This window comes from Ascaphus truei, chromosome 4, assembly GCF_040206685.1.
Source record: "Ascaphus truei isolate aAscTru1 chromosome 4, aAscTru1.hap1, whole genome shotgun sequence".
Lineage (NCBI taxonomy): Eukaryota > Metazoa > Chordata > Amphibia > Anura > Ascaphidae > Ascaphus > Ascaphus truei.
Window position 1 is genome coordinate 208,044,277 of NC_134486.1, and position 27,804 is coordinate 208,072,080.

Consider the following 27,804-nt stretch of genomic DNA (forward strand, 5'->3'; position numbering starts at 1 on the left):
AAGTGTTTGGCAGATAACTAATAAAGTTGAAGGGAAAGGGGATTTGGCTGTGCAAACCCTTTTGTCTGATGTGCTCAAAAGGAGTAGTACGAAGAAATCAAAGCCCTCCAAGTCTTGTCGCTATATTTACAAATTACTTTAAAAATACTTCTGTAGGTATCACATTTTGGTAAATATTTTTTTATAAGGCGGCGCCCATCACTCAGATGTAATCCCTTAAACATGTCACTGCCATTAGAATACTTGGGCCCTAGGAGGGTAGTCGTACACATAATGCTGATTATAGTGCACCACACTGGTTGACGAGTGATGTCATCAATTTATTCTAATTTTTTGGTATATTTGGTGCATTCTGTACACTTGTCTTTGCTTTTGCATATTTTGATTTATTCATCGATTCATTTAAGTGCATTGGGATGCAGCAGTTGTTGATGGTGCAACCTTTGATTTCCCAAGTCCTAATCTCCCTGTGCCTCCCTGAGGTTGTGTACTTTAAGTTTTGAGTATTGAACCTTCAAAAAACTCATGACTCTAAGCCCCATTTTCATATACGCTGTGGGTTTCCGGCCCTGTCACAGGACAATTTCACGGGTTTGCAAGCACCAGACAGAACATAGGAGTTAAATAAAACAAGTTTATTTAGGCCGGTGCCAACAGGAGCAACACAATACAAGGTTTCAGGCTTACACTTGCCAAACACTGCTTTACGGGGGGGAATCCTAGCTCCCTAGGTGCTGGGTGCCACTTCGGTAGTCTTACACAGGGTGTCTCCCACACGCCGAGAGTCTGGATACCACTAGAGATGCAAGTTTAAATGTCCCGCTTGTCTATATATCCGAGCTTCTTTCTGGATCTGTGCGTCTCTGGCAAAAACCTCCCACTGTCTCCCAGACTGAGTCTGGATCTAATCTAACTGATCAGCGGGGGTTTACATAGTTCCGCGCTCCATCTAAAAGCATGGAAGACCAGGTCCTGGCCAATTCGAGCACTGATGCTACATGCTGGCCAATCACAACACGGATGCTACGTGCAAGCCAATCACAGAGCGAGGGCTCACCTGTGATGGGTGAATCAGGGCCGTGGGAGGTGACCCACAGACGTGGGCTTAAGGAGAATGGGCGATTCAAACTGATCACTGCGAACTGAGTTGGTTTGGGCTAGGACCCAAGGCCTCAGTTTCCAGTTTCAGCCTGATACCCGCAGAGATAGATGCCTCAGTCTTGGATGAACAATAGCTCTGCTTTTGAAGTCCATTTTCCCCAGAAATGAGTAAACACCTCTCCCCACTCCAGTGTCCCAAGCACCTTGCCCAGCCCACCTGTGGATAGCAGTCCTAGATTCCTCTGTGTGCTAGCTGGCTAAAGGAATTACCATCCCAGCACCCAAAGGTGACATATGATTACATAAGTATGGGGAATAAACGGTTTTACAGGGAGATACACAGAAGCTTATGTCGGCCATTTTTGTTTCAATAAGATGGTGTTTTAGCTTGTAACATGGGCATCCATCTTGACAGATAGGTACAATGGACCCTACTGTTACAGGCCCGTTTTAGGTTTTTCTTTCATAAGGGCTGGAACTGATCCTCGATAAGATGTTGAATTGCGAATATTTGACTACTATTTCTACTAGCATATACTGTCTTGATCATTGCTAGAGGAATGGTGTTCTGACAAGAAAATTACTTGTTCAAGAGATTGTCGATCTCAGCCACGAGTGCCCACATGAATAACGCCAACAACAATTGTTATGAGTAAATATAATTTATTTGGTTCTTAGCTTCGGATATATTTCAACCTTCTATGGAAGTCGGGATGCTGCTCTTGATGTAAAAAAACAGGGGACTCCCATCATCGGTTAAGATGAGCTGCCTGGTCAATAGTTGCTATTCTGTGATCAATTTGTACTAGGCGCAGTCCTGAGTATACTATCTGCTTTGCCACAGCTGAGTCTGGCACATTTCTGTGCTGTACAAATGTATCACAGAACACATCCAGTCAATCATCCAACATCCCAGTAAGGAATGCGAGGGAGTCCAGCTATAACACACACTTTCTCATAACAATTATTCTAACTTATTTTCAATCACTATCCTGTTCACAGCAAAATTGCTACATTTACGCATGTCTGTTAGAGACAAAAGTTAACTAATCATGCAACTAGCCATCAGAAACACAAGAAACTCCATTCTCATTACAAATGGGTTTTGCTTTTACAACAATAGTTAATGCATTATAAAGTAATTGGGTTAGTTCAGTAAGTAAGGCCTGTTACACACAGCCTTTATCATAATTAAGATATGGCTCTAATGTTTACATGTATGTACTTTTATGGACAGATCGTTTCCAATGCACTTTGATGAGAAGTCCATGTTTGCTGGAAACAAGAATGAGGCCAAATCATTAAAGGTAAATCTAAAAATATATATATATATATATATATATATATTAAACATTGTAACAATATCCACTACATAACAGAAGATATCATATGATCAAGAATGATGTCAACAGTATGTAAAAAAATATTATTTAGTGAATTGCAAATATATCGGGTAGTTGTGTAACAAAAGGATTACACACAAACAAATGTCCACTAGTTATGTTCAAAACTGACCGTTGCTGTCCGATAATCAAGAGAACCATTTTTCTTTTCATTAATTGTTAAACACCAGCCTAGTTTTGCTACTAAAGTGCAGAGCAATGCTTTTATTTTTTGATATTTAGATTACAATTTTCTTAATGGGTACATGTTGTTTTAGTACAAACGGATCTACCAAAATACAAAATTTGATGGGGCACTGTAGTTGGATCCATTGAGGATTTAGCTAATGCCAAGTCAGATAATTTTATAGTAAACAAACGTTATTTCGTCTCTCTCTGGGAGATACCTTCACCAACGTTTGCATATGTGATCCATTTTTTTTAATGGCAACACCCAGTTCCCAGCAATGGTTATTTTATCTATATCTAAAAACAGACACAACATAAACCTGTAACGCGTGGGAGTTGAAAATAAATGAATATGGTGTAAATGTATAGACATTTGGGTTTTGTATTTTTTAAGACACATGGACACACTGTAATTTAGCTGTTAGGCACATGAAAGACTTTTTCTGTATTAATGTATATTACAGAGTTCTTCCCTGTTCGATAACAGCATTATTTAATTACACGTTTTGAAACTGTGTTTTTTTTTCTTGCAGGAGGAATTTCGCTTGCATTTTAAAAATATATCCCGAATAATGGACTGCGTTGGCTGTGATAAATGCAGGTTATGGGGTAAACTACAGGTATGTTGTCATACTTTGCTATAATAAGAGAATAACAATTGAAATAATACATTTTATAGATTGACAACTTTAAATAGAATATTTTGTGCTGTAATTAAATGGTGTCATTTGCGGGCCGCTTGGTTGCCTGCTTCACAATTTGAAACAATGGTTCTGTTGTGGTCATGCTGTATACCGTTTCTGTCTAGGAAACATTACTAGGTTGTGAATTGCAATCTTAAGTATCTATATTTATTGATATCTAATATTGAGCATATTTTGCTTTATGAATAAACTCCATAGCTTATTAAAGAGCCAGACTGACTAAAGAGCCTTTAAGTGCTAAGCTATGTTCTTTGACAGGTTTCTTTAGCTATGTGCTTCTTTTACACAGGAGTACAGTACAGGTATGAGCAGATGCTCTGTGTTGCAGCTAGCCAGGGCCGGTGCAAACGGTATTTGGCACACTAGGCGAACCTTCAGTCATGCGCTTCCCCACAATGTTTTTTACGGAATCTTTTGTATATTATTTGGACTTGCCCGACACAATCCTCTTCCCCTCCATTTTCTCCCCAACCCCCCGTCTCTTCCCCCACCCCTCTCTAGGTCGCCTAGTGGTTTCACCGACCCTGCAGCTAGCTAAAGTGTTTGCCATCAATGGCCTCCGTTAAGAGGCAGGAATCTAGGTGACATCTGCGCTTTTACATTACACTTTTATGACTATTTAATATGCTTGATAGCAGTCTTCCTCCTGGGAAGGTTTAAGCTCCATTAATTTTAATAGGGGCTACAATCTTCTTAAGCAAGAAATTGAGATCAAAACGAAGATAAGTAACCCAACTTGTAGCACTCAAACCCCTCTGCTGATTGGTATGTGGCTGAATTAAAATGAATCTTTAATGATCATAATATCTAAAATAATGGTGATTAAAATAGATAGACTTTGGACACACGCTGATCCTATGTCGAGTGCTGGAGGCACTCTGGATCACCTATTAAGACAAATAGATGAGCTTGATTGAATCAACTATCTGAAAGGGGTCTGGTATACAGATATCCCTTGTAACTATGTATATAGGAGGAGTTATGGCAATAGATGTGTACAAATGTCTCATATCTCGGTATCAAAATGATAACCTAACTCCTATAGCAAAACTTAAGCTCTTAATTAGTTGTACGCTGTTGGTGACATAACAGCCTGTATAACTATTGGAGCTCTTCTATCCGTAGATAAATGTTGTAGTGAGCTACAGTGTACCAGCACTCAATAACAGAGTGTCAATGGAGTGTTGCTCTTATAACAAATATAGCCACTAGTACAAACGTGATGCTGTGCGGCAGAGTGAATGTGCTATTTGAGCTATTATGCACTCTAGCTCTGATCACACACTATAACTGGTGACTAGGTTGGTCTAATGTTAAGCATATGTAATCAATGCTACTGCAGTAATAGATAAAAGTTAGTCAGCGGTGTGGTAGCTTGTATACCAATTGCTCATATTCATGAATGAGCACTGACTGCTATAGCGGAGTATTGCAAAGTTATTAGGAACTGTAAGTTATTGTGCGGTGTGGTAGTTGGTATACCAATTGCCCATATTAATGATTGAGCTCATACCACTATAACCCAGTCCTTTCTACTACACCAGAAACTGTTTTTAGCCAGTCGACTATATTTTGTAGTCTAGACAAGTGAAAAGAACACGCATACCTAGTGGACCTAAAAACGGGAGATTACCACTACCCGTATAATATGGTAACAGTCTCTAACAACAGCTGGGAAGCGAAAGCATTTTAGTGCCAACTCTTAACATTTAGAAGCTCATTTGGAAGCGCACTCCTGGGCGATTAAAACTTAGCGTTTAATTAATCACACAATAAAATAGGTTCTAAACACAGAGTAGTTAATAATAACAACATACAATGTACTTATATCGAAAGGGAGTGGAGAGATGATAGGGGGCTGCGGTGTATAATGCTGTAGGCTATGCCTGAAATAAACCAGCAAAGCCAATTTACACCAAATAAGCCTCTTGATATGGAACAAGGATCTCTGCTATGAGGACTCTAAACACTATACCTCTGTGGGTGTGCTGTGCGGCATGTGGCGTAGCATACCGATCAAACCAACCTGTATTGTTATAAATAGCACAAAACAGTGTCTGTCTGGTACATGTAATAATACTTTAACCTCATAAGATGTTGATTCTCACTGTTAGCGCAACACAATAACAGGTTGGTGGTACGTGGATTGATTCTACGCCCAATGACGTTAACAAACACAACACACAGGTAATGGCACGGTATAGCTAATTTAAAATATAAAAACCAGGAAGCAGCTGATACTAAACACTCTGCTTATATGGAGTAAGCAAAATCACAATGATGCTGTGGTCAGTGGACATGCCGTCCAAATATAATCAATGCTGTGAATATAATGTCTCCTGCAAACCTGCTATAATCAGAAGGTAACACAATCTACCAATTGCAGATAAGCTTAAAGCTGCAGTTCAGTCTTTTTTTTTTTTTTTTGCATTTATTTTTTTACTTCAATAGTTTCATGTGTGCAATCTCTAATTAGCTAAAGAACAGTATAGCTGCAGGTCAATTCGTTTTCCATGTATTGATAGGTCGAAATTTGGTGACATATTAAAAGCTGGTATTTGTTTATAATCTGCTTGACTGGCAGTGGAAGCTCATGAATATTCATGAGCATTCCTGCACAGACAAGTGCTAGAGGGAGGGCAGGGCTGACAAAGGGATGTGCCAGAGCTTGTGACAGGACATGAAGGAGCAGTGCCTTAGCAAATGGCTGTTAAAATAGAATACAAGAAAATTGGTCTTTCAAAGTTGTTTTTTTAAAAACAGAAAATGCTAAAAGTATTTTTTCTTACTACAGAACTGATTTATTAAAAAAAACACACATGCAGGATATTGACTGAACTGCAGCTTTAAGAAATTACTAAGCATTTATCTCGGGAGAGTCTGTATAGCGTTGCCAGCAGGCTGCCAGTACTGATAGTATGTGTCAACAGGAACGCAACTGAATGCAACTTAATGTCTAACAAACATGACATGAGGCTGACTGACATGAATAAACAACAGCATAGAGACAGGCTGGACCTTTAACCACCGAGTGGTAAGCAGCTGCTAAACCTGGATACGATCGCAATAAAATTGAGTCAGTAGCAGAGAACATAGATACAAAGTGCCAACAATACCACTCTCACTGATCCCTCCCGCAGACGTCACCACGCCAATGCCCTACGCGTTTCCCTCCTACACGGAGATTCTTCAGGGGCGAGTGATAACCAGCTGATGTCGGAAGCGTGTTTTATAGCGTCACAGGTTGCCATGGTAACCGGCGGCCAATTGGATGCTCGCGCAACGCTTGTTCCGATCAGGAGACTACTGCATGTAAGAACAGCAGTAACAAGGAAGTACACACTAAAAATAAAGAATATAAAAGGAAAAAAATGATGGAGAGGTTAATGCTCACCAGTACACGGGAGTGATGCTCATGGTATGAGGCTTATTGAGAGCTGACATAATAATGCCGAACTTACAGATACGAGATAGCCGCTCTGTGATAAGTGGCAAATTACAAAAGGGCTGATGAGTATTACCATGTACCAGATGATATGCCTATCAAACTCATGATGATCCACAAATTTAATACTGTCATTGCTTACTTGCCAATAAATTAATATTGAATAAATAACAGTCGTTTTCATAGTGTATTAGGTTGTTACTTACAGGTGAATGGACATATTTGATACATTTGAAATAGTCAAATAAATGGAGTGTAAGTGAAACCCTCATTAAGACCATGAGGGTTCAATGTTTTTAATTTATATATCCATTCTGCCTCACGTTTTAACAGTCTGTTATTTATATCACCACCATGTATGTTGTTTTTAATGTGGTCAATACCAATAAAAGATATGCATTTGATATCTCCTTGGTAAATATTATTAATATGGCGGGCAACAGGATTGTCTAATTTGTTGTGGACAGAGTTGATATGTTTAAGTACTCGTTTTTTAAATTCCCTAATAGTTTTTGCCTACGTATCTGAGGCCACACTCACAACTGATAAGATATATCACATTGATGGTCTTACGACTAATGTGGTGTCTAATATCAAATGTCATGGAGTTGTCAGAAGACGTAAAAAACTTGGCAGGAGTAAAATGCTGACATGCCTTGCAATTCCTGCACTGGTATGTGCCTTTTGGTGGTGGTGTTAGCCAAGTAGGCGAAGTGTGGCATCTGAAATGGCTGTGCACAAGGCCATCATGCAAATTGGCTGATCTTCTGCTAATGATACTGGGAGTTTCTTTTTGGACTTTAGTAAGGTCCTCATCCGATTTTAGGATATGCCAGTATTTGGAGAAGATCCTTTTGATCTCATGCCACCTATAATTATAGGTGCCAATGCATCGGACTTGCGTATTCGGTGGTCTTGTATTAGGGCCCAGCAACTGAGCTCTTCACTGTCTTTGGCACGATGGTAAGCATATTTTAGTGTGGCTATTGAGTATCCCCTATTTAGAAACCGTTCTTTAAGGTCTTGGGCCTGTAAATGAAATTCCTTGAATGTGGAACAATTACGACATAGTCGTAAATATTGACCAATGGGAATACTTTTGACTAGTGATGGAGGATGATGGCTCGTGGCTGCCAGAAGACTATTAGTGGCCGTCTTTTTCCTAAAGACCGTAGTCTGCACATTGCCATCCAGATCCTTACTTATTTTCAAATCCAAAAAGGTTATTTCGGTGGCGTTGCATTCAAATGTGACATTCAATAGAGACACAAATTCGACAAGAGCAGGTGCAGGACCATGCCAAATCAACAAAATGTCATCTATAAATCTAATCCAAAGATCAATATATTGCGTGTATTGCGCAAATCTGTCACTGAACACATATTTATCTTCCCACCAGCCCAGGTACAGGTTAGCATATGTGGGTGCACATAAGGTGCCCATAGCTGTTCCCTGGGTCTGGTGGTAAAGAGTTCCATCAAATAGGAAAAAATTGTGACATAGGACAAATTGGAGAAGGTCGAGCATAAACTTGTTATGTTCCTTGTAACCATGTCCCCTTGAGGAGAGAAAGTGACTATATGCTTTAACACCATTTGTATGAATAATGCTAGAGTAGAGGGATTCTACATCCAATGTGGCAAACAGGGTTTGACTGTCACAATTGATACCATCAAGTCTCAGTAAGGTATCTTTTGTGTCCCTAACATGGGACGGTAGGGTGGTTACAAAGGGACGCATGACTTGATCTAAATAGACACTACAGTGTTCAGTTAAGTTGTTGTTGCCAGAGACAATAGGCCTACCTGGCGGTCTCTTTTGATCTTTGTGAATTTTAGGCAATATGTAGATCGCCACACTAGGCGTTTAGGGCACACCCATATTACACAAATATGATTATACTAGTGAGCTGTATATACCTTTTTGTTGATACTCCTATGGTTACAGTCTCCCTCTGGCAGGAGCAAGAATCCAGCAGCTTATCGCCGTGCGAGCAGAGTGCTGCCTTGTGTGTTTGATTCGTGCACGTGAATGGAGTTAGCCGACGCACGTTGTGCTTATCGAAACGCTTTCTTAATGCTTCAGTCAGTCTGGTGTAGTAGATAGGACTGGGTTATAGCGGTATGAGCTCATTCATTAATATGGGCAATTGGTATACCAATTACCACACCGCACAATAACTTACAGTTCCTAATAACTTTGCAACACTCTGCTATAGCAGTTAGTGCTCATTCATGAATAGGGGCAATTGGTATACAAACTACCACACCGCTGACTAACTTTTATCTATTACTGCAGTAGCATTGATTACATATGCTTAACATTAGACCAACTAAGTCACCCGTTATAGTGTGTGATCAGAGCTAGAGTGCATAAGAGCTCAAATAGCACATTCACTCTGCAGCACAGTATCACATGTTTGTACTGGTGGCCATATTTGTTATAAGAGCAACACTCTTATATCAATCATTTTGATACTGAGATATGCGACATTTGTACACATCTAGTGCCATAACTCCTCTTATATACCTTGTTTTCTCTCACTTACCCAATAGCACCTCTCCCGTACATTTGTATTCATAACCATATATTAAGCTACTGCTGGGTTTCCTTATTGTTATACTATTTAGCACCTGAAGTTGTCTTGACCTCTCTCCTCCGCAGCTCGCTCAACACATTAATCTTGACAGGATTCCTATCAAGTCCCCCTGACTTTCTAGAATGGCAGAAGGAGGCATAGTATGTTATCCATTGATTACGTAGCTAATGCCACTAGCCCAGTACCTGACATTTCAAGCTATTTTAATGAACTGGAGAGTGTATACAAACAGCTAAAACATGGTGGGAGGTGTTCAGCTTTGAGAAATACCTAGAAGCTGAACTGATCCCAACGGGATTAAGAGTTAATCTCCCACCAGCTCATCATATCACAGACGATAACTTTAGTCGTTCATGGGAGCTAGTTCTCAACCAGTGTTCGATGAAGGTTTTGCAACTCATGGCTAATTTCCAGAAGGAGAAATGAAAAGGCATTAACATACAAATGGATGAGAAACTGAAAGAAGTCAATGAATGGAAAACAAATACTAAATTTCTGGATCTTGAAGCTAAACTTCTCTAGTGAGTTAAAAGAAAGAGACAGAAATTTGCGAGGGACAATAAAGACTATAAGGAGAACAAAGTGTACAGATTTAGATTTGCGTCCAAACCCAAAGCCTATTCCCTGTATCAGGATTCCTCGACTGAATGGGAAGTATCTGATAGCGAGGATGACCGAAGTGGTAATCATCCTACTGGTGACCAAAACGAGCAGGGACATCCCTTATCATGCCAACCCCCTAAAGTTTCTTTTTTAGAACCACGTGCATCACGCTCACGGGGAAGAAGAAAACAAGACGAGGGAAAGGTTTGGGTGCTAAGAAACAGGGAGACAACAGCACCCCAGGGGAAAAAGAGAGGGAAATTCCAGAAATACCAGTAGAAACGAAATCACAGATCATTAACCTATCAGATTTCAGTCTGATTGAGCATCTCTTATTACTTGCTAAAGGACTGTCCTCCCCATCAATAGATATTAACACATTTCAATGGGCGAAGGACATTAATTTATTTGCCATAAAACTGAAACTGCATACGTTTTTTAGACTTGGAAAAAATTTGGCTAGCTAATCAGTTGGAAGTACCGCCTCTTGATAATTTGGACATGGAAGTGTACACATTTACTAGCCTAGAAGAAGAATCCAGGTGAGGGCCCCGTATACTAACCTAAGACCACAGTCCAAATTCCTACAGTTTGGTGATAGCTATGCCAACATCGATGTATTTGTGAATTTAGTGACAGCTGATCTTGAGAAACTTAAGCATCACTGCACAATGGATACTCTATCTTGGAACGAGAAAAAGGCAATCCGAGAGCTTACAGCTAAAAGGAATATTGTCATTAAACCAGCGGACAAAGGGGGAAATCGGATAATTTTTCGTACTGAGGACTATAAGAGGGAAAATTGAAGGCTTCTTTCAGACTCAGTCTGCTATGAAGTCCTGGAAAGAGATCCTACCAGTCAATACATGATCGATTTAACTACTATTCTTAATAGGGGACTAACATTAAAAGTCATTAGCCAACAGGAGTTTGACTTCATGTTTGTTAAATTCCCTAGAATAGCTACCTTCTATAGTCTGCCTAAAATGCATAAAAAGAAAGCGTCCCCCACCTGGCTGACCCATCGTGTCAGGAGTTGGTAGCTTGACAGAAAAAGCGGGTGTTTATGTTGTTCGCCTACTTAGACCATTTGTGGTATCCCTACCTTCTTACCTTAGAGACACTAAAGACACCCTAAGAAGATTAGAGGGCATAGTGATCTCTAAGGAGACTATACTTGTCAATCTAGATGTTGAACATGTGCACGTGCATTAATCACAAAGCAGGTATCCGTGTTGACACATTTTCTCAACACAAGAGGCCTACTACACCAAACTCCTAATATATTCATTACAGATCTCCTAGAATTTGTTCTCGCCAGAACTATTTCCTGTTCGGAAATAAATTCCATCACTAAACTCAGGAAATGGCCATTGGGGACGAAATGTGCATCTTCATACGCCAAGCTTTACCTAGGGTGGTGGGAGTCGCAGATAGTTTTTGCTGAACAACTTGATATGTACACATCTCATATTGCTTTATGACTACGCTATATCGATGATGTGATGATGCTTTGGAAGGGGCCAGTTGTCACATTGAAACAGTTCATTAATACATTGAACAACAACCAACTGAACTTACGCCTCACTCTAGAATACGATTTGAACACCGTGTTTCTAGATATCCACATCTCAAGAGGCAAAGACGACTCTCTAGAAACAACTATCTATAGGAAAACTACTGCGACAGTTTACTTACAGCAAGTAGCCACCACCCTAGATCATTGGTCAATAGTATTCCCATAAGCCAATTCCTACGGCTCAAGAGGAACTGTAGCTCCAATGAGGAATTTGAGTCACAATCTGTATACATGTAGATGCGTTTTTATGAAAGAGGATACAGCAAAAGGGTAGTCAACTAGGCTACAAAAGGGCTAAATATACGCATCGCAGAGAATTACTGATGGTCACAACACCTAAGCCTAATGACAAACTGGCACGCTTTGTAGGGACGTTTAATAAACAATGGCAGTATGCAAGAGATACTCCAAAAACACTGACACATTCTCAGGGCTGATGCAAACATAAGACATATTACAGCCTTACTCATCAATGGTTAGTTTGCGCGCTCGGAACTTATGGGATCATCTGGTTCAAAACCATTTCAATGAAATCCAACCGAGAACATGGCTACCGCCGAAACCCATAGGATCTTTCGGCTGTAACAGATGCAAAGCCTGTCCGTTCATTAAAATCATGAAATTTTCTAATTGGGACACATCTAAGGTATTTCAAATTCGGAAGTTCATTAACTTCCTCAGTGTAGGTGTCGTCTACCAGGGTGAATGCAAATGCAGAAAGATCTATGTAGGCAAAACGAGGCGCCAATTAAAAAACAGGATACTTGAACATATTGGTACAATCCGCAACCAAGCTGATAAACCCCTGGCAAGACACGTAAACAACTGCCACCATGGAGACATCACAGCCATTACATTTTTGGATATAGACCAGATCCGATGCGGCTCCAGACAGGGAGATTAGGACACCAGACTGCTGCAAAAAGAAGCCAAATGGATCTTTACTCTTAAAACACTCTCCCAATGGTCTCAATTAAGGCTTTTTGTTTGCATCCTTTATTTGTGCTCAAAGGATTCGTGTCACTTAACATCAATTATGTCCAGCGCAGTTACCTCTCTATCTCCCTGTGGAGTGTAACTATTGGATACTAATTTTATTGATCCCTTCATCACTGCTGTTTCTTGCTAGCAGGGGCACTTTAAATCCTGTCATTATTCCACTCTGACTAACTTAGGATATTAAGACCAACAATCGTGGAATTGCTGTATCCACTGATGGGCTATTATTTATAACCCCATCTATGATCTCCCATGCATAGATGAGCCATCATGGTAAATTGTGATCACTAATGATCTAAATGTATTGTTTTATCTCCCTGTCATCACTAAGAGAGGGAGTCCCATCCCTCCCTTGCCCAACTACTATATGCTTTCTGGGCACTCTTCCAAGTACTAATACCTTCCTTACATAGTCATTAAGACACTATGGTGTAAGCTAGGTTATTACTATACAAGTCAATTAATCCACATTGACTGATTATACTTAGGGTACTTTAATTTAGTGTATCTGTTTTTAGCCACATATGTTACGAAGTGTCAAAATCACAGCTAGCGTCTATGACGAGCGTAATCCAGACGAGCACATACAGTGGTTTATACTGGGAAGATTTAGACCATAGACCAATCAAAATGCAGGACATGGCCATTTGAGTCACCCCTGTTCATTTGAGTCACCCCCCCTTCCTCCTCCCCCCCACACACTGAAGCCTTGAGAAAGCGGTTCGATACACGCGTGTCGGCTAACTGCATTCACATGCACGAGCAGGAATCAAACACACAAGGCAGAACTCTGCTCGCATGGCGATAAGCTGCTGGATTCTTGCTCCTGCCAGAGGAAAATGATGCTAATTTAGCACTGAAAGTTACAGGAAGCTCAGACAAGTGAAGGAGCAGAGCAGTAAACATTACTGAGAGGGCAGACCAGCGACAGAGTGCTGTAACAGAGAGAGAGTGAGCGTGTGTAAGTTGACAGCATTTTTCATTTAACAGACGATTTTGGGTGTTGTACAGTAAGTGTTTCTGATCCCAGTAAGGGCAGGTGGTGAAAAGCTCCAAAGCAATGGCACCCACATTTATTCTCCTTGTGAAGTTTTTGGGGAGGTAGAGGGGGAGCTGGTGGGTCACTCTGCTGTCAAGAGACTGCACGCATCTCACGGCTGCCGAGGAGGAGATCTTGTTGGAGCGGTGGCACAAAGTGTGTGTGTGTCGGCAGCAGCAGCAAGAGGGGAAAAAGGTACAGTATTACCTGTTATTAAATGACCCATCAGACCGACTGGGATAAATGCTGTAGGTATTTAATTGTTGCCCATCTACAGTTTTATGCCGTTTCTATCAAACTGAAGAGTAACTTTTTTTTTTTCTTCTCAGTAGCTGCTTATTTTAAATGTACAAAACCCTAGTGAGTAATTGTGTGTGTGTGTGGCTGTGTGTGTGTGGCTGGCTGGCTGGCTGGCTGGCTGGCTGGCTCTTCCTTACTCTTGGCAAATCCTTGAAGTTTGCCAAAAAAAACCATTTTTTTTTTTTTTTTTTAAACGGGTGCCACAATCACAACGCGTTATTTGCGGATCCGCGTTGTAGCAGATCGCACTATAATGGGGTTGAGCTGTACCTAGTTAGATCTCAGCAAGGGATATCTGTATGCCAGACCCCTTTCAGATAGTTATTCAATCAAGCTCAACTATTTGTCTTAATAAGTGATCCAGAGTGCCTCCAGCACTCAACATAGGATCAGCTTGTGTCCAAAGTCTATCTATTGTAATTACCATAATTTTAGATGATATGATCATTAAAGATTCATTTTAATTCATATACCAATCAGCAGAGGGGTTTGAGTGCTACAAGTTGGGTTACTTGTCTTCGTTTTGTTCTCTCTCACTTACTTACCCAATAGCACCTCTCCTGTACATTTGTATTCATATCCATATATTAAGCTGCAGCGGGGTTTCCTTGTTATACCACTAAGCAAGGAATTGAATAGAAGTCTACTCCAACATGAACGCGTATAGTGGGCAGAACCAATACTTTTGTACTTGAAAAATACATTTACAATCGCATTATTTATACCACTCCAGACATTTTCTTCTTTATTTTTTTTTTTAAGCCCGACATACGCACACTATTCTGAACAAGGGTTTTCCTACACTAAAATGCCTATTTACTGTTTGCTTGCTGAAAATACTTAACAGGATGGTCTCAAAGCATTATTGAGATTTTGAAAATCAAACCTGTACTATAAACTTTTTTATTCCATGTTGAATTTAGTTGCAGTTTCTGGCTGTCCTCTTTTGTCAATTGTTTTGTCAGTCTAGATTTCCAGATCTGATTGCCTGTACTTTTTCCTTTTACTACAAATAAAATTACTACTGTAATAAAATATTATTCATACTTTTTTTTTTTGTTTGTTTTTTTTGAAGACTCAAGGTTTGGGAACAGCGCTAAAAATTTTGTTTTCTGAAAAAGAAATACAAAGTCTTCCAGAGAACAGCCCATCAAAAGGATTTCAACTGACACGCGAGGAAATCGTTGCTTTAATCAATGCTTTTGGAAGGTATGTTTTGTTTCTCATATTGCTGAGTTCCCTAAATATTTTGTTTCTGTGCATTAAAAATATAGGGGTGTCAGCCTTACCTTCATTCCACGACACTTCTGAGTCCCAATTTTCTTATTTGCCTTAAATATCAATGATTATTTATTTGAAATCCGCTTCTAAATGCGGACTAAGCCATAAAAAGGTGTGCACAACATACATATGTAGCCCACTTTACTTTCCCTACAGCCATATTCGACCGTGGTTCTGCTCCCCAGTGGCTGTAGAAATTGTAAATAACTTAATGGGATGCCCATGGTATCTGGGGATTGCAGTACTGTACCATGGCAGAATGCATTGTATGCCGCTAAAAGATAATCCGTTAAATTGCTGACTCCGTTCTAGCCATGTATTGGGTAACCAATTATATTCATTAATATAATAGTTAATAGTAGTTATTATTTACATGCTAAGAAATAGCTGTGTGTATATACTTAAATATATATATATTATATAATTATATATTATGTATTATGCATTGTTTATTTGTGAGACATGACAATTGATTTTAAGCGAGTATTTTTAATTTTTTTGCAGGCTTTCAACAAGTATCAAAGAGCTGCAGATTTTTAATGTTCTATTACATGATAATAGGTAATGGGGGTCCCTTTTTGTTCTCTCTTTATTTTTCTTTCACTACATCCGGTAGTGATAACCTATAAAAGGCAGCACCATTGGCCGAGTTGAAAGAACTTAAGAAGAACCTCTAGGGGAACGGTCATCTTTTCTGCTATTTATGATTTCAAATTTTTTTTTCTTTTTTTTTCTTTTGACGAACTATTGAAGTACACAACTTGTACCCTTTTCCAGACTTCTTTCTGTTCCACTGTCAGATGATTCTTTTTTGCTCATCATTGTGTGATGTACTGTACAAGAGCAGCTTGGCAATAGCATTTGAATGCTACTTGAATACTCAAATATATTTTAAGGACACATCACAAAACCTTTGGTTTAAAATAAATAAATAAAAAATCGGGAATGCCACGCAGAACTGCAACAGATACATGTAAAGTGCATGTAAATGAACCTGTCACAGGAAGAAAATGACTAAATATGAGTCTTTGCTTCAAGCTTTTTCTGCGTGTTTATGGTAACTTTGGCGCAAAGAAAGAAAAAACATTCCACTGTTCCAACAGCTTACATTCAAATTTAACATTAAACATATCTAATGCTTTGAGTGTCAGAAAGTCTTCTGACATTTAAGTCTTTATCTGCTTAATGCTTTAAAAATCAAGTTTGCGTGGCTTATTAAAAGTACATTGCAAAATTTAGAAGGGAAAAAAAAAACACATTTTAAGCACCGTACTGTAGCTTTTCCTCCTAAGTGGAGGCAGAGTGACATTATCAGACTACGACTATTTATTTATCTGATACTAGTCTGCTATATTGTTATACTGTATCTGAGACAGAAGGGACTTTATTCCACTAAGAGAGGTTTAAGGACTTTTAGGAGTGGAAAGCCCTCTCAAATGGTAAAGGAAAATAAAATGAGTGTACTGCACCTTTACTGTTGGACAACTTATTGCACTATTGCATTCTGACAGCTAAAATATTACTGTACACATTTTAATACTGTACTTGTGTCTGATTACACAACTGCAAGATATGGAGCATTGATTAAACACTTCTGCGCCTTGTTTGTATCCCCAAAAAAGTTTTACAAATATTAGCATTCTACAGTTCATGTACTTTATGCTTAATGATTCAGCCCTAGTTCTGTAAAAACAAAAAACGGGTTTGTCATTTTACAAACTGTGAATCCTTAATTTTTCTGTTAAAATAAATACCCAAATTTGTTTTAATGTTATGTTTTCCTTGATAATATCTGAAAATGTTGCCTTTTAAAAAAAAAATTAAAAAATCACCACTAATGAAATCTTCAGCAGACATAGTAATATATTGTAGTTAATAACTACTTTAAAAGTGGTGAACATGGTGAATACCATGTCATTGTATTTAGTGAAGATGTTTGTAACCTTGTTAAGACTTGTATATAATTAAAGCTCTTTAAAAGTTATTTAAAGTATTTTCACAATAAAGTGCTCTTAAAATGCGAAATCTTCAACACAATGTTTGCTTTTCTTGGTATGATTACAGTAGATGTTAAACATTTTGCCTCTAACATGACTGAATGGTAAAACTAGTTTTAACAATGTTAAAATATTGCACGTTATCTGCTTGGAAACACTGCTTAACCTCTATTTAAACCTGTACTTCAAAGTTTTTTTGACAGTGCTTTTAATCCATTATTATACTGACATTTTGGCACAAAGTTGCACTTCTAAAATGCACAGCCACTGCATTGCTGACATTCTACAATTGGAAATGAGGGAGTGATTGTATACGTAGATTCATCCTACACCAAGATATTCCGCAGTTTCAGATAAATTAAAAGCTTTTCAATCCTTTTCGTTCAAAATTCTTGCTGTATGTATATTGCCGGAGATCCAGACAGAGTTGTGACATCAGAATGGGGCTTGCATAAAACATACATGATATGCCTATGATGTGGTATTTCTGCAGTGGCAGGGTTTTGATGTTAAATATATCACTGCTCAGATTGCAGCCTTAATGGTCAATATCCAGAACCCCATACTCAACAAGCTTAAATAGTGGAAAATCTTTAAAGCTTCATAGTGGAAAAAATTGTCACTTATCAATTGTAGCTGTCAATAGATAACTGTCCTAGTAAATGCTATTTTTGTCCTGTACAGATGCAGCGGCCGTTATTCGAGCAAATCTCAAAATGGATTTCGAGATCTCCCCTTGATACGCACAAATTTTGCCGGGGCAGACTATAATGGCCCATCGGATTAAGTGAGTCCTACCGGGGTCTGCCTGTCTGTAATAGACGCACAGTAAGAGAGAGGCTGAATCAGTCACTCTAACTGTGCGCCTCTCACAGGCGATCGCGGGGGTATCTTAAATGCATTGAAATGTCCCGGTCACGTGACTCGAGACATTTACATGCATAGGAGATACCGGCGCCCCATAACGGGGCCTGTATCCCGGGAAGTAGGGGGTCCCCGGATCTGAAATCAATGCGGTTCAGCTCCGGAGACACCCTACTACATTACTGTAATGTTAGAATTTTAATAAAACCCCCGGATCGCCTGTGAGAGGCGCGCAGTTAGTGACTGATTCAGCCTATCTCTTACTGCGTGTTTATTACAGAAAGGCAGGGACCCATGCTGTGTTAATCCGATGTGCCATTATGTCTGCAGCGGCAAAACACGTGAATATATCGCAACCTACACGCGGCACAACTCAATATGTACCCATGTAAATGTTAGGATAACGGCCGCTGCATCTGTACATTTTAACTGTCCCATTTTTCTAGTGAGAACAGGTTTTGGATTATAGAAATGTGTTAATAACAGCAATCCGATATTGTTACAAAGCAATTCAGAATCCATAGGTATGTACCTATTTTTTAAAGCAATGTCAAATTGTCACATCAAGAATGTGCCACCCAAATATAAAGAAACCCGTTTATATAATTTCTGAATAAAACGTCATAAATGCTGGGATAATTTTAAAAGTGATTGTTTAATTGCATTGTATTGCAATGCATAACTATATGCGCTGAAATGAGAAACTGCTGAAAATAGTTTTAAATTATCTTGCAATTCTCTGTTTAAAAAAAAAGTACTTTTGGTATGCTTACTTTTTTTTTTTTGTTCCTCACAAAATAGTAATGTATTAAAATGAAATCAAAACTGGTTAAGTCTTTAGTAATTGTAATATTTAAGGCAGCAGGGCGCCTTATGCTGAAGTTTTTTTCTCAAGTTTCAAAAATTTGTACAAATTTTCTCATTTCAAATAGTTTATAAACACCACTTTTAAAATGAAAACGTACTGTGTAATTTGCGCTGTTCAATGGCAAAATGGCTCCTATTGGGTCCCACAGTTGAACACTAAGATTTGCTGTTCAAAGGTATACGTCTCTAATGATTCTAACAAGCTTAGGCAGCCCTTTAAATGTACAGTAGTTTCTTTTTACAACACTAGGGCTCAGCCCATGCACACTTCGCACGCCAACCCACCTTGTGAAAAATGACTGGTTTGACTTTTTTCTTTTCCCACCTTCCCCCTCTCCACCATTCTCCCCGTCTGTCCCCTCCCCACCTCCTCTCTTTCTTTCTCGCTCTTTTCGTGGCGCGCTCTCGCGCACTCTTTCATTTAATACCTTATGATGTCAGAAATTCTTTCTGTCTCCTCCAACATACTTCCCTTCTCCTCGCACATCAATTGACTTACTCTTTCTTTCTCTGTCAGCTATAAAGTTTTGACAGAAAGCAATCTGACCATAACTGCCACCAGGCTATGCATTTGAATGTCACTGATGAGTTGTATTGGGTGAACTTAACTTGTTCTCTCCTGGGGAAGCCATTGATCGGTACATTGCTTTGCAAACAATTCACCCAGCCGAAGAAGCTGTGCGCGGGCGGCCGAACCGGATAGTGTGTGTGTGTGTGTGTGTGCGCGCGCTTCGAATGTACGCCCCAGCATTGTGATGTCAAACGCCCCTCCTTCCGGTGTCTGCCCTGCAATAGCGCTGTGGTCCTGCTCTCCTCCGCTGGCAACCTGCTTCGCTGTGATCCTCTGCAAGTGAAAGATTAGGCTGCCACTATATCAATCATACTATGAATGTACAGAAAGAATAAAAAAAGTGAAAACACAACATTGAAAACGGAAAAAAATAAAAAATAATCCATAATACTGTAGGTAGGAGTGTGGATGACAGCAAGCCAAAAAGCAGGGAGAATAAAAAGGCAAAGGGTGGTGGGGGGGGGGGGGGGGGGGAAAGAGGGAAGGAGGTAGTAAAGAGGTGGATGAATGCCCCCCCAAAGGATTGCCTTTGTGCACATGTACGCTCTCCCCGAGCTTGGAGCTTGGGGACACAAACAAAATTGACTTCGAAGCGCGCTCAGAGCAGCAGTCAATGCAAACACAAAAATGTATTACTAGTGTAGATGAGTAGGGGGTCGCCTGAGCTGAAGAGCTTTGATTTCAGCTCAGCGACCCCCTGCTTCTCGAGTTACAGGCCCTGGTAGGGGGCATCGGGTGCCAGTATCGCCGCCATTTTTAAATCATCTGCGTCACGTGACTGGGGGATTTAAAGAATGAAGGAGATACTGGCACCTCATATCTGGGCCTGTAACTCGGGAAGCAGGAGGTCCACGAGGCTGAAAACAATGCGGTTCAGCTCAGGAGATCCCCCTGCTTCCGCACACTATTAATAAAAATTAAATTAAAGCCGCTTCATTATCTTAGCGGATAGCCGCTAAGGCAATGAAGGGGTTAACGCACAATAGCAGCTTTATTGAGGCCAGAGGGGGTGAGTGAAGCGGAGATTGGCCTTTCACTCACTCCTTCCTGCCCCTAATAAAGTTGCTGCTGTTCCTTAACCCCTTCATTGCCTTAGCGGTTAGTCGCTAAAGTAATGAAGTGGCCTGTAAATGCATTTTTATTGCATGGGATTCATGGCTATCAGCTCCGGAGACTCCCGACATCAATCTGATGCAGAAAAAAATCATTTTATTTTCTAAGTGCCGTCTCGCCGCTAATCGGCAGCTTCTCACCACCTTCTTGTCAACTTTTCCTTGCGAGACGATTTGGAGAGGAAATCTCAATTAGCCTTGATAAGCTAATCGGGGCTAATAGCACGAGTTTGAAAACCTGGCGATAAGTTGCTTATCGGCACGCATTTGGAGATTTATTTATTTTTTTTCCTCCCCAAAAAAATTGACGAAAAGGTCTCTTATCACTGACTTATCAGAGCTTACTGAATAGCAGTAGGCTTTTTTGGCGATAAGGCGGTGGGAAAATGAGACATTAAAGACATCTGTATGGATGATTGAATACGTTTATTGGGAAGTTATACATTTAATCATACTGTGGCCATATGTTCTAAACAGTGCTTAGGCACATTATGGACTAAAAAAAGAAACAAAAAAGTCCAGAGCAACATCCAATGGGACAAAAATACACAGTGAAATACCTATATATCTCTTGAAAAAGGGTCATTTAGTTAACCCTTTGGCGAAAGCGTATAAGGCTAAGGCCCCACTGCCTCAGACCACGCCCCCGCACTGCAGTCAGGCACTTGAAGCTATTTGCGGTCCATAGGAAGCATTTTTGCGAGCAGGGGGCGTGGCCAAACGGACCGGGGGCGTGGCCAAAACGGGTCGGGGGGCGGCAATGTCTCTGCAGCTCCCCGCCCCCCCACACCTGTTTCTGCAGCTACCCCCCCCCCCCCCCCCCCCCCATACACCGGTCTCTGCAGCTCCTGGCAAACAGAGACATCTGGGAGCGGGGGGGGGGGGGGGGAGGGAAGGGAGAGCCATGCACGGCTGCCTCACAGACTTCCCTCCTAGCCGCCTCCCGCAGCTCCGTAGCTCCTTTCCTGCCTTCTCATTGGCTGACTGCTGCACCACGTGATGCGTCGGCGCTTCTGTTCACCAGAAGCTTGCAGCATCGGCCGGCTGACGCGTCACAGCACGCAGTAAGACCTGTCGGAAGGAGCCAGCGGGGACCTCCAGACTGGAGGAAAGGGGCTGGTGGCACGCTGCCGCGCACGCCGCCGGCTGCAGCGGGTCCTTAGCCTAAGCCTGCGAGCCACTTTCAAGGCATGACCAGTAACACGAACTGATTAAAATCCTTATTTACCTCTTTAATTAGAGGCCGGGTGGTCCTGGCATTGAACCTGCCACAACCAGCTGCATGAAAAGAAAACCTGCTTACTTGGAAAGTGGGGAGGGGTGAGCTTTAAACCCTGGGTGGGAGGAGCCACTAACCTCCAAAACCGCTAAGACCAGCTGGACAAAGTTAACAAACGTCTCATTTTCTGGTAAAATTATTAATTAAAAACATCTGTATGGATGATTGAATACGTTTATTGGGAAGTTGTACATTGTCATACTGTGGCCATATGTTCTAAGCAGTGCTTAGGCACATTATGGACTGTAACGCGCTTTAAGGAATTTAAGTTGCTTGGTAAATGTCACGTAAGACAAGGGATTTACACCATTATACCGGAATCATATCTCTGCGCAAAACCAAGAAGTAAAACAAATTGCAATTTATTCCTTAGAAACAGACGTATACATAATGGATTACAATACACAGAGGAAAACACACTTACTTGGGGTCTGGGCTACAAAACTAAACTTTCTTAGTCGAAATAGTCCATAAAACAAAGTCTTTGGGTTACTGGGATTTGGCCCGAAAAGTCCTGGAACTGAAATCGGCATGAAGTTCCTGACGCCACCGCTGTATCTCTTCCAGAGATGCCAAAATCCCTTTACCGGGAGATAGTACCAAATATCCTGGTACTCTTTTCGGCGTGTAGTTCTAGCCACGACCGCTACATTTCTCATGAAAGTGGGACTTAGAAAATGTCTTGCCTTGAAATTTCTGAAGCCGGCGCGCGTCTATATCTCTAAGAGTATGTTTTGGTGAGTTTAAATTTGCCGCTGCTGTCGTGGCGCTTAGAATCTGAGGTCTGGATTGGCTGCTGGGTTTCTTATAGTATTTCAGATTAATTCATAAAATACTGCAACCAATCCGAGCCTGGGAACTTTACAACCAGCCAATCAGAGGACTGTCAGTCTTCCAAAGCCGGGCAAGCAGTTCTTGTGAATGTAACGAGGGCATGCATGAGTTTGCCACCTTAGACACTTGTTATTCAGAAGCCACCTGCTGAGTTAGGTGCCTCCAAGTCTGGGAAGGCAAATGCTAGCCGCGATGGCCGGCATTGTTTCCCGGACATGGGTACTCTCCCTAACCACCCTGCCCAAATGGCTTTAACATCTCCTGGCAGCATCTGTGGCTTTGAAGTACGGACTTAGGACAGAATCGATGCCACCACAAATTGGTAGCCCACTAGCCCCCATCAGAGTACCGTCTTTAAAAGTCCCAGCTTATAAGTATAATACATTTATAAACATCTCAGTTTAATAGAAATATACTTTAACCTTGTCCAAGTGTGTTGGGCTATGAGGAGTAGAATGGGACTATATACATTTATTTCCACTAGCCATATCCCTAATACACTGTAAACCTGAGTTAGACTGTATAAACCTTATAGCCACATTGGCTATTAAACATTTTATGAAACAAAAAATATTTCCCATTTTTCTTCAAAGTCCCAAAATGAAATGAAAAGATGTTTATCTTCAATCTCAGAGCTGTAGCTCCTTCCCTTAAGAAAACTTCATTTTCTTTAGAACCAACAAAACGCTTAGGCACACTCTCTATATCTCTTTCCTTTACTGAAACTAGGACTTAGGTTTCATAAAACCTTTCGCAACTTAATATACAGTTGGAGAAACCCCCCAGAAACTCTATACTGATTACAGGTGGCTGGATCATAAGATGTTGGTGAGATGACCCTCCTCCCCTTGGAAGTCTTCCCCCGTTTATGTTATTGCAGGATAATGGAGGGACTGGTGCGCCTCCTCACTTCTCCACAACAAAGTTTCTCCGACTGTGACGGCGATGGGCCAGAGGGGGGAGGTGGGCCGGTTTTCATGTCCCCCATGTTTGTGTATTTTTGTGTGTCTTATTATTTGACTATATTGTGTTATGTTATTATGATTTTCCCCTCACACTTTTTTTTTTCTGTACCCCAAAATCTTAAAAGGTCAAAATTTGTGACAAAAAAGAAAAAAAACAGCAAACACTCAATCTCTCAATGAAGATCTCGATTAAGTAGCATTTCCATGACACATCTCCCTCTTGTTTTCCTTTTCAAGTAATTATATAGTTTGAGATGTTAAACATACACTGATCTCACTGATCACAATCTAGTCTCCTTTTATCATCGGTATGTACAGTATAATCCATCATCAGGAACTTTTTAGATTCCTTAGCCCTCCCCCTTTTCTGATTATGCACATGAGAATCACAAAATGAGCATTTTAATTGGGTTCTATCACCTCCATAAATGTGTTCTAGATGGATTACAGTACATTTTAATTCTTAACATGTAAAAGGTTTATAGGCCCACTTTTATTAATAGAAGGAATAGGTATGAATTTCTTACTTTGTCACCACTCATACAGTATGCTGATTTGGGAGGATTATTATATATAAATGAAAAATGTCTTAATTCCTCCATGCGGTTCCCCATGGTTTTATTTTTATTTAAAATATGGTATATACATTTTTAAATATGTTCTTTGTAATTAATGCAGACTTGTTTCACACATTCTGACACAGGAATTTGGTCCACACCAGGTATCTTATATATTTTTTATATTTATACATACTGTTTATACACATTTCCAAATTATTTGGTAGTTGAGAGCCAGTGTACGTATACACACACACACACACACACACACACACACACACACACACACACACACACACTTCTCTTGATTTTGTTGGAGAGGAGTGGTTGTCCTGAAGTGTGGGGCTACAACATTACTGGCTTCCTATAGACTCATACTCTATTCCTTTTTGGAATATACCAAACAGTCATTGACTTTGTTCTGGGAATCTTAGCACAGCAAGTGCTTGCATACTATTTATTTGTTTGCCATTTACCCATTCATTTGAATACCATTTCCTATCAGTGGTTCAGTGTGTGATGGTTTTATATAACTTTGTCAGCAGCATCTCTTCTGATTAACCTAGTAGCACTGCTGAGGCACTCCCAGGTAGACAGAGACTGTCTCTAGCTAATGGTTTGGTCTAGTGTTGACTACACAAAGCGCACTTATTTTTTGTTTTTCATTGGTTTTCTTAACAGCAGAGTACCCCAGGAAACAGTAGCTACTTGTTTAATCTATCTATCTATCACACTTAGTTAAGTTATGGTGGGTAAAAAAAGTGATATATATATATATATAGTATACACAAAGAGGCGAATACCGCATCACTACCAATAAATAAAGCAAAGTCTAAACCTACCTAAGTCAGAAAAATATATCTGAAATAGTTATAACAAAGATATAAGCTGTAGGTGGTGCTAGAGGAAGGAGATAGATATGGAAACACAAAAAAGAAAACCTCTAAATTAGCACTCAGACAAATGTTTGCAAAGAATAAAAGGGGTACTTTAATTAAATTAGAAAAAAATAACAGACATACAAACAACTAACTGGAGAGCCTGCCTGACTAATGAATAATGAAAAAACCAATGGACAAAGAAAAACAAAAAAAAAACATAGAATGCAACATATAATAATGGACCCAAAAAGATATAATGCCCTTATGAAACTAGCTTACTGTGGGAACAGAAGTTCCCACAATAAGGCAATATGGACCGGCCGGTCACCACATGTATAAGAAACCATAGAGCATCACAGGTCTACACATATAAGCATGATAAAATTCTTACAGAAAATAACATAAGTGCTATACTGATAGCAGTAAAGAATATCACTAGCAAGGTGTAAACCTATTGCAACTCAGGTAATGCTAGGGCAAAGGAGACATAAAGGTATGTATATTTAGTGACCCAAATACATATATTAGAGCAGATGGGAAACAAAAACAGGGAGGGATATAATAACCCAAGATACTCAGCTCCTTGATGTAAAGATACTGCATACAAAGATCAGCACAGCACTGTCCACTGGAAAAGTCCAAAAATATAGGACTTAGTTGGTTGTCCAAAATAGGGCAAAGGCAGGCAGGATCAACAGCAGCAAAAATTAAAATTAGCCCACTAACGCGTTTCGGCAACTAAGCCTTCCTCACGAGTGGTACTAAGGCTATGTGGCAGGGGCATTTAAATAGTAAGCAGACAATTGCAAAATTCGCGCCAAAAAACACATGAAGCACATATAATCAATTTCATTACTTGATACAAGCTCCTAATTAGTGTCAGCGGTGTTCCGGCAGCTGTATTGAAAGGTTTATTAGTGCTGGGATAATCCCAGTATCCACTTCCTGAAGCGAGGTGTCCTATCAAACTCTCGCGAGAGTTGTGCACCAAGCTCCACACATGGGCACTTGTAATATAGCTGTTGCGCCCGCCATCTTTGTTGTGGTCATAGGATTTTGCCATTAGTGACATCATTATCATGAGTGAACAGTCTCACGAGACTTATCCCTTGCATCCCGCACATGTGCAGTGTAAATTGCCCTGTTACGGCGGCCATTTTTGAAAGGGTAAGGTAGCCCTCAGAGGAGTTCTATTCCTCATTGAACAATAGCGTAGGGGCAAGTTCTCGCGCATGGGCAGCACATGTTAAGGTGCCCAGACACCTTGTTCAAAGTGTCACAGCAAGAAGATTTAACCACTTTAGATAGCAGTGGAAGCGTCCTTTGTAGATTCATAACACCTTTGATTCACAGTGCAGCAGTCACCCATTAAGGCATTTGTTTAGTGCATCTTTGGTAGGAATTTCATCCTTAAAAATATCCTCTCTGATTAGGTGGGATCCTGGTCTTTTTGTAGGTGGATACCCATACACATGGGGGGAATGGTATAACATCTGAACAATAGGGTAACATCTCAAGCAAGTACAGAGATAGCCTGCATATAGGGGATAAAGGCTGATCTATGATGACGAGAGAAAAGAAAACGAAGGTTAAAGCAAAGTTTACAGAACATCCCGCAGCTTGCTCAAAACACATCAATGATACTGTGATTGGGAAACAGAGAAATAAAAGAAAGTGTTAATATACCAAAATATCCACAAATATAATAAAAGGAGGACGGTAATCACGGAAAACTGTCAAGTCTGCTAATAAATTAATTATAAAAAACAAATCATAACCTAATTCCTTTAAACCAAAAATCCTCCATAAAACGTATATAGCACTATTACTTAAATGTTTCCATAAAGAGTCCGCAGTAACTTCCTATGTTTAAAAAAACAAAATAGAATTTTGAAATGCAGTAAAGACAAAAATAGTAAATGATGTAATAAACAGTTCACATTAAAGGAACATAGAAAAACCCAAATAGTCATTGAGACCATTTGGGAGCATTGAACCTAGCATAACAATCCACCTGCATTCGTGTTGTAAGAGTGTTCTCTCCAAATCTCCCCCGCGTATTCCCAGGGATACACGCTCTATTGCAAATGCAGAGAGAAGCGAATTGTCTGCGTTATGTTCCTGCAAAAAGTGTTTAGCTGCCATTGTAATTTTTTTGAGAGATTCTAGGTCCCTATGGGCTGTCTTGATGTTCCTACTATGTTCCATTATCCTAAAGCGCACCTCCCTAGTTGTCATACCTACATATATCTTATTACAGGGACATGTAAGGCAGTAGATTACTCCTTTTGATCGACAATTCAGAAATTGCTTTATTGTAAACTCCTTTGTGCCCTTGCTATCCTTAAAGGTAGATGTTGGTTTCGTAAACTTACAGGCAGGACAGCCACCACATCTAAAGAAGCCCTTCTTATCAAAAGTGGACAAAAATGTGGTAGTGCTCGATATAGAGTAGTGGCTGTGAACTAATTTGTCTTTTAAGTTTGGTGATCTTCTGCTTGTAAGTTCCACTTTGGGGCCTAATTTCTGTTGAAGATCAGAATCAATCATGAGAATGGGCCAATGTTTTTGAAGGATTTCACGCACCTGATTCCATTGTTGATTGTACGTGCCTATAAATCTTATTTTGTTGGAATCCTGATGTTTTTGTTTTGGT

The 27,804-nt window shown here is 40.1% G+C and overlaps 1 protein-coding gene across 3 annotated transcripts in view; it reads left to right on the plus strand.

The window, feature by feature from the left end:
• ERO1B (endoplasmic reticulum oxidoreductase 1 beta) overlaps window positions 1-15,935 on the plus strand; it is a 100,682-nt gene extending 84,747 nt beyond the window's left edge. For all 3 annotated transcript variants that reach the window (XM_075596796.1, XM_075596798.1, XM_075596799.1), the window contains 4 exons: window positions 2,339-2,408; window positions 3,206-3,292; window positions 15,016-15,149; window positions 15,726-15,935. In XM_075596796.1, the coding sequence (XP_075452911.1) occupies window positions 2,339-2,408; window positions 3,206-3,292; window positions 15,016-15,149; window positions 15,726-15,786 (352 nt within the window). In that variant the 3' untranslated portion in view covers window positions 15,787-15,935. The remainder of the gene's footprint in view (window positions 1-2,338; window positions 2,409-3,205; window positions 3,293-15,015; window positions 15,150-15,725) is intronic.
• Window positions 15,936-27,804: the final 11,869 nt, after the last annotated feature.